The sequence below is a fragment of the Poecilia latipinna genome, unplaced genomic scaffold (genome assembly GCF_001443285.1).
Source record: "Poecilia latipinna isolate Pla-1442-1.1 unplaced genomic scaffold, P_latipinna-1.0 Scaffold2039, whole genome shotgun sequence".
NCBI classification, from domain to species: Eukaryota; Metazoa; Chordata; class Actinopteri; order Cyprinodontiformes; family Poeciliidae; genus Poecilia; species Poecilia latipinna.
The window spans coordinates 133,873-141,188 of record NW_015114655.1 but is presented as its reverse complement, the minus strand read 5'-3'; the positions used below and the strand labels follow the sequence as shown (position 1 = coordinate 141,188).

At 52.6% G+C, this 7,316-nt stretch overlaps 2 protein-coding genes across 5 annotated transcripts in view; one reads left to right on the top strand and one right to left on the bottom strand.

The window, feature by feature from the left end:
* Positions 1-88: 88 nt before the first annotated feature.
* Positions 89-5,904, bottom strand: shld2 (shieldin complex subunit 2). Of its 4 annotated transcripts, XM_015016599.1 has the most exons (13): positions 5,816-5,904; positions 5,217-5,314; positions 3,956-4,120; positions 3,024-3,820; positions 2,709-2,859; positions 2,524-2,625; positions 2,262-2,456; positions 1,624-1,770; positions 1,274-1,483; positions 932-1,175; positions 629-744; positions 348-562; positions 89-132 (listed from the first exon to the last, which is right to left on the bottom strand). In XM_015016599.1, exons 2-12 carry the CDS (start codon positions 5,245-5,247, stop codon positions 387-389), a joined length of 2,334 nt encoding a protein of 777 aa, XP_014872085.1. In that variant the 5' UTR covers positions 5,248-5,314; positions 5,816-5,904; the 3' UTR covers positions 89-132; positions 348-386. The 4 variants fall into 4 exon arrangements, with proteins under 4 accessions (XP_014872085.1, XP_014872083.1, XP_014872084.1 ...); XM_015016597.1 differs by lacking the exon at positions 89-132 and having other exon boundaries at positions 259-562; XM_015016598.1 differs by lacking the exon at positions 89-132 and having other exon boundaries at positions 259-562; positions 5,217-5,334; positions 5,816-5,896.
* A 142-nt stretch (positions 5,905-6,046) lies between these two features.
* Positions 6,047-7,316, top strand: part of LOC106935884 (glutamate dehydrogenase, mitochondrial-like) — a 9,918-nt gene continuing 8,648 nt past the window's right edge. The window contains exons 1-3 of the mRNA XM_015016601.1: positions 6,047-6,458; positions 6,922-7,002; positions 7,076-7,131. Of these exons, the coding sequence (XP_014872087.1) occupies positions 6,065-6,458; positions 6,922-7,002; positions 7,076-7,131 (531 nt within the window). The 5' untranslated portion in view covers positions 6,047-6,064. The remainder of the gene's footprint in view (positions 6,459-6,921; positions 7,003-7,075; positions 7,132-7,316) is intronic.

Here is a 7,316-nt window from a genome sequence, read left to right as displayed (position 1 = left end):
TTTATTTTTCAGACCTGTTTGATGATCTGGTGGAGGTGGCAGAAGAAACGTCTAAGAACTGAACCTTCATCCCGATGAAACCATCATCATCATCACCACCGTCTTAATGGTTTTCTCCTCCTGCTGTTTTTTCTCTTCCTGAATCTCTTCCAAAAATGGAAATGTATTAAAGGAATAAAAATGTTTTAATGAATTTTATCCTGATCTTTATTTCATTTGAGCTTCTTTAACTCAAATATTAAAGAAGATCTGAACTCAGGTCAGTTAAAATAATTTAATACAGACATAGTAACAATAATAAACTGATGGGTCATGTGACCTGCCAGCAGCAGGTCCAGTCCACACACCTGGAGGAGCCTGTAAGCTCCGCCCACCAGGTGGGTTCTTCACTGGGTCGGAACCTGAAGGTCCAGCAGAGTGAAGTCCTGACTGAGGGGGACGCTGTTCTGGTCGCACAGGAAGTGGCTCCGCACCGTGATGACCACCCACTTCCTGGGAAGAGCCAGCAGCGCCTGCAGCTTCTCCGCCGCCACCTGGACGTGTCTCACCTGAGAACCTGGAGCTGGAGGAGGGGAAAGTGCCGGGTCAGAACCGGGCCAGAACCTTACCTGAGACCTGAGCGTCTCACCTGCGCTGCGCTGTAGTCGGTCCGGAGGAGCTTGGAGGATTTTCTGCAGAGGAACCGGAGGAACCCGGACCGTCAGGTGGGGGGAGCCCCGCCCACTCACCGTCAGCACACCTGGCCTGAAACACAGAGATGATGTCATCAGGTCGGCCATGTTTCTCAGCGCCGACATTCCTGAGCATGGTGGTTAGCAGAAGCTAATACTAAAGCTAACGCATAATAATTAGCGGATGCTAATGCTAATCCTAAAACATTATTTGTGGGTGGTGATGTCAGCGGTGACATCAGCAGTGATGTCGGCGGTACCTGTAGAAGCGGCGCAGGGCGGTGAGCGGCAGGCAGGCGTAGCACGGCGTGTAGATCCCGTTGCGGTCCGTGTCCAGCTCGGCGGCGCAGCGGCCACAGCCGGTGTAGGTGATGTCACCGCTCAGTGCCGCCAGGAGGCCGGCCCGCGGCGTGGAGCCGTCCAGAACCGGCTGTGCTGGGTTCTGGGAGGGCGGAGCTTCCTGGAACTGGAAGCTGAGCACCTGGACTCTGAGCTCCACCTCACCTGCAGCAGAACGGAGAGGCTTCGTATTCAGTCAGCTCAGGGTTCTGACCCAGTTCTGGCATGGTTCCGGTTCCAGCGGTGAGCCGGGCCCGACTCACCGCTGTACTTCTGGGACAACAGCGTGTCCACGTCCAGCTCCAGAGCCGTGCCGCTCGGCCCTGGACGGCGCCACGCCCGCAGGAAGTCCAGCGCCCGGCGGTCTGTCGGGTCCAGAGCCCGGACCGAGCTCCAGGGGGTGGAGTGCAGCTCTGTGAGGTCGGAGGTCAAACCCTCCCTTACCAGGAGAACTCTGAAGTCCCACACAGCATCTGAGGGCAGAAAAATGAACAGAACCTCCTAATCCGGTCCAGGGTTCTGACCCAGCCTGGATCAGCCCAGTGCTCCCAGCTCACCTGGTTCTACATAAAGCTGGGCTTTAAGTCAGTCTGTGACCTTTGACCCCTCGTACCTTTGTGTTTGCTGAAGCGGGGCAGCCAGTCCATGGCTGTCCCCCACAGTAGCAGCGCCCCCTGCTGGCCGCCCGGCTGCTGCACCGCCAGAACCGCCTTCATCTGGACCGCCGAGCGGTTCCAAGACTCGGCCTCGTCTCTCCACTCTGACAGAAACACAAGCAGCCGCCACGAATGGACATAACATGATAATAACACGATAACATAATAACCTGATAACACAATAAGACGAGGATGGTAACTACATGGTAATGTAATAACACTATAATAACACAGCAATAACGTGATAACTGCCCAGTCATAATATTAATGCTTCTTTAAATTTCTGCTATGATGATCTGCCACCAAGAAGTCGGGTCAAAAATACAAGATTTAACAAACTTAACATAAAATACTGAAAATAACTGAAGAGCTCCAACAGAACACATTATTTAAGTTTCCTGTTATTTGGACAAAGTTCCTGAGATGAAGTTGGCGGCCATGTTGCTTCATGATGTTGATGTTTGTTCATCTGGCAGCACCCTACTAGGAGTCAGGAAGTCTCACTAATAGGTTTCACCTGTGAGCCTCACCTGTGTCAGGTACTTTAGCTAACATGCAGCCCGCTGGCCCCACCCCCTGCCAGCAACAGGCTCACCTGAGCTGATGTGAGAGTGCGTGACTCGCAGCAGAGCGTGAACCAGCGTGTTGACCCGCAGCGACCTCAGGGTGGCGTAAGGGAGCCGGTTCAGATCCTGCTGGGGCCGGCTGGGGAGGGACAACAGCAGGGGGCGCCGCTCTCTGACGAAACCACACAGAGAACGCAGAGCACAGGCGCTAACCTGCTGGCTAACTAGAGAGAGAGAGAGAGAGGTAGACACATCTGGGCAAAGGAGGCTGCTGATTGGCTGCTGCCGTACCTGGCGGTGAGGTGGAGGCGTGTCCCAGGTTCAGCAGTTTGCTGGAGAAGGTGGACTGGAGGACAGTCTCTGCTCTCCACCTGTCCTCCCTCACCTGCAGCCCTGCAGCACAAACACACACCTGAGATCAAACAGACACCAGAACCGGCTTTTTGGGTCCAGTACCAGTGTGTGTGTGTGTATACCTGTGATGAGCAGAACCTCTCCAGGACTCACGGTCAGAACCCAGAAGGCCGCTCTCCTCCACAGCACCACCTTCATCTCTGCTCCTGATTGGTCCGTCACCACCATGGAGGCCAGAGGAACGCGGCTTCCTGCTGACGGACCCGACCGCACCTTCGGCCAGACACGGATCAGAACACGAACAGAACACGATTAGAAAGCTTTTTAGTTTGCAGAGCTAACCACAGCTATTAATTTTTCACCAAAACGGTGAAAATGTTCCTAACTCAGAGGAGGAACTTTTCATGTTTTCATTCCTGTTGGACACCTGGACTCACCTGGACCTCCTTCAGATGGCATGGGTGGACCACCACCACCAGGACAGAGTACCTGCGTCCCACCTGGTCGCACCTGTTCAGACGGGTGATGGACGTGGAGCTCTCTGGTGCTGCAGACGTCGACTCCTCTGAGGGTCGTGGTTTCTTGCTGCAAGGCGGCGATGTGGGGGACATCTGGGGATCAGACTCCTGAGAGCAGAGGACGCCGTCTGCAGTGACCTCCATGATGACCCCACCTTGCTCCGCCCTGGAGGCCGGACAGGTGTGGCTGAACAGCTCCATGGAGTCTCCAAGAGACGAGGCAGCCAGGCTGAACAGCTCCGGGGTGCTGGAGGAGCCGGACAGGGGGCTGACAGGGGGAATGGGCAGAGCTTTGTCTGTGATGGGCGGGGCTTTGTCTGTGATGGGCGGGGGTTTGTCTGGGATGGGTGGGGCTTTGTCTGGGATGGGCGGGGCTTTGTCTGGGCTGAGTGCTGATTGGACGGCATGTCTTCTTCTCAGGATCAGGGCCTGGCTGAGAGTCCAGGTGCTGAGGAACTGGGTTCTGGTGGACGGAGGCTGCTGCTTTGGTTCTGGTTCTTGTTGAGCTAGAGGGAAACAGCGGTCCAGGTACTCCTGGATTGAAGCAGAACACAGATCCTCCCCAGAACCATCCGAGTCTCCCTCTGTCCTCAGAGCTCCAGCTTCAGACGCCAGTCCTCCATCTCCATCGGATCGTCCTCTAGCGGACCCTGTGGCCCAACCCAGTTCCGGTTCTGTTGCATTCTCCTTACTCTGATCCTCATTCCCAAGAACATCTGAAAGGACAGGATCATCATTCAGGATCCATTTGGGTTCGACCCCAAGAACCAGCAGCAACCAGCGGGTCGGGTCCCACAGACAGAACACAGGAAGAACTCCTGAATCCCTAAGCGGGATTAAACCCGCCTCACCTGCAGTGGGTCGGAGACGGCCCGCCCTCCAGGTGAGCTCCAGGTGTCTCCATCCTGCAGGACGCTCTTCCTCCTCCTCCTCTTTCTCCATCTTAGGTGAAGGAGGAAGAGGAGGAGGAGCGCCGAGGAAGATGTGGATCTTTGGCCGCTGATGCATTGTGTCCACTGAGGAGACAACCAGAACCAGAACCAGTTAGACCAGAACTTTTGGGGTCATAAGGGCAAATATGTTGGGCTGCATGGTTTTATTATGAAGGGACAGTGGTAAGAAAACCGGGCCGGGCCGGTGGAAAAGGGGCATAAAGGTCCAGTTCATACTCAGATATACAGAAAATAACAAATCAATCCAATCGCATTCAGGGAATATTATAAGTAATATACAGTTTGATCTGAATTATAATAAACAGTCAGATTTTACTGGTCTAATGGAGAGAACTCTGGGTCAGCTTCTAGAATCAGAACCGACCGGAACCAGAACCAGCCTAGAGCATTCAGTTAATGTGGAAGATCCATCCGCTGTAAATTTAGTGAAGGAGACCAAACTGGGTAAATTTGTCACTCTAACTGTTACTGGACCAATCATTTGTTCTGGTTCCTAAAAACAGCCAAAGGAGGCGAAGAAGAAGAATCTGCTGTATTTTTACAGCAGATAAAGGGTTGAATCAGCCTGTCTCATAGTTTGAGCTGGAAAAAATCTGTTTTTTTCTTTCTGTGTTCTCTAATCAGTTACATTGCAGATTAATAAAGTTAAGCTAATAGTTTTAATGTTTGTCATTTCCTTAAACGTAAATACAACTTTATGGTTGCTGCTTCCCAGCCAGCATGCCTAGGTGGGCCCCATGTGGGGACAAGGAGGGCAGACTATATGGGTCCCATATGGGTTTGTCCGCGGGTTCCACGATGGCCCCACATGGGTTTGCCCATGTAGGGCCAGAGCCCACATGGGCCCTGCATGGGCCCTATATGGTGGTGGCCCACATGGGTTTTGTCCAATTAGGGCCCATGTAGCACCCATTTGGGCGGTGGCCCTACATGGGCAAACCCATGTGGGGCCATCGTGGAACCCGCGGACAAACCCATATGGGACCCATATAGTCTGCCCTCCTTGTCCCCACATGGGTCCCACCTAGGCATGCTGGCTGGGTTGTTGATACTTTACAGGTTAACTGACCTGTTAAAGCCCTGATCAGATGACATATTGGGCACACAGGTAAAGGTTTTAACAGCCTTGTCTTTACCTGAAGGCTTCTCCAGAGCCTACCTGGAGGAATGTGCTGCAGGGAAATATTCATGGAGAATCTGTCTTCAGCGCAATGTGTTGTTTTTATTAAGTGGGTTGATCCTGAAGGGAGTGCCGCCCTGGGCAATAAGCCATATACCTGTCGAAACGCCCCAAAGCTGAAAAGACTGTAAACAACATAATTTAAAGACTAAATGTTGAAATTAACCATAGTCTGAAATATTATACAGCAGGGGTGTCCAAAGTGGGTCCTGGAGTTCCGGCATCCTGCATATTTTAGTTCTCTCCCTGGTTTAATGCACCTGGATCAAATGATGGCTGTTAGATGGCCTAAGAGGAACATTGACAAGCTGAAAAGGTTGTTACTACCAGGGAGAGAACTAAAACGTGCAGGATGCCGGGCCTCCAGGACCGACTTTGGACACCCCTCTTATACAGCAACAGGGATTTATTATTTAATGAACATTTGTTTTGAAAGTTTTCCCGGAAGTACGTGTAGTCTAAATGCTTGCTAGTATTAAACTATTTTACGCTGCTAATAAAACTTAATTAACGGAGTCAAACTTGATTGAAACCTTCATAACAGACCGATATCTGCTACAACTGTGTGATTAACTCACTGGTTAAGCCGTAATTATCAGTTTTCTTCGGTGTTTCTACTGTTCGTGTTGAGCTAAGCTAACGGCTAACAGCAGCAGCTCCCGCCCGGCGCGCCCTTTAAATGATCGCGTGCCAGCTTCAGTTTGTTTGGCTCGCGGCGGCTGCTGACAGGAAGGGGCGGCGGGAAGGAGGAGCCGCCGCTGCCGGGACAGACTCTCCGCTTCGGCGGCTCCATTTCCTGGACCTCCTTCCACCAGCTCACCCGCAAAATGTACCGAAACCTGGGAGAACTGTTGACCCGGGGAGCGGGCGGTCTCCTGGCCTCCGCCGCCGACTCGGCGCTGCCGGCGTCCGCCTCGCTGCTGCGGTACCGCGGTTACAGCCAGGCCGCGGACCGGGGCGACGACCCGAACTTTTTCACGATGGTGGAGGGCTTCTTCGACCGTGGAGCCGCGATCGTGGAGGACAAGCTGGTGGAGGACCTGAGGACCCGGGAGACCCCTGAGCAGAAGCGGAAGAGAGTCCGCGGTATCCTGCGGATCATCAAGCCGTGTAACCACGTTCTGAGCGTCTGCTTCCCGATCCGGAGGGACAGCGGCGAGTGGGAGGTGATCGAGGGCTACAGGGCTCAGCACAGCCAGCACCGGACGCCCTGCAAGGGAGGTGAGATCCGAACCGGACCGGACCGAGTCAGCATGTAGAGCAGACACAGCAGAGTCCAGCTGGTACCTGCTGCAGGAGGAGGAAGTATAAATATTAATAATAATGATGATAAACAATCCCTGCTTCTGGCTAAATTCATCCTGAAAAATTCAGATTTGTTTTAAATATGGATAGAATTATGATCTTTGTTTATTGTTATTGTTACACGTTTAATTATTTGGTCATTTTTTCAAAATGAAAATAAATGAACACTGAAAAAAACAGTAAGGACCAGCAGAACCACTGGATCCGGTCCAGTCTGGCCTGGTTCTGAGTCCTGTGTATTAAAACCCAAACAGACCAATCAGAACCAGTACTTGTAGGCTGGTACCGTTCAGCCTAAAGGAACTGTGTCAGCCGGGACAGAGTCCAGAACCAGCAGGTCAAAGGTCACACAGGAGGGATGGTTCTGGTTCCGTTTCAGGGATCCGGTACAGCACCGAGGTGTCTGTGGATGAGGTCAAGGCTCTCGCCTCCCTGATGACCTACAAGTGCGCCATCGTGGGTCGGTACCACACACACACACACACACAGACCGGACCTGAACTGGGCCTAACCAGAACCGCCTGCTGTTCCAGATGTTCCGTTCGGTGGAGCCAAAGCTGGAGTGAAGATCAACACCAAGAACTACACGGTGAGCAGGTCCGAGCGACCTGACCGGGTTGTGACAGAACCGGACCGGTACCGTTTACGTTCTGGTGTTTTTCAGTCAGAGATGTTACAGACCAGCTCTGAAGGAGAAACGGAGTCTGGGTCGGTTCTGGACCAGAAACAGAACTGGGCTTTGATTATTAATTAATTTGTAATCAGGATCAATTT

Coding starts and splice junctions, on each gene's coding strand:
- shld2 (XM_015016599.1), bottom strand. CDS start 5,247: ATGAATATTTCCCTGCAGCACATTCCTCCAG. Junction 1,176..1,273: donor GTTGTCCCAGAAGTACAGCG/GTGAGTCGGGCC, acceptor GTTCTGCTGCAG/GTGAGGTGGAGCTCAGAGTC. Junction 563..628: donor CCGACTACAGCGCAGCGCAG/GTGAGACGCTCA, acceptor CCCCTCCTCCAG/CTCCAGGTTCTCAGGTGAGA.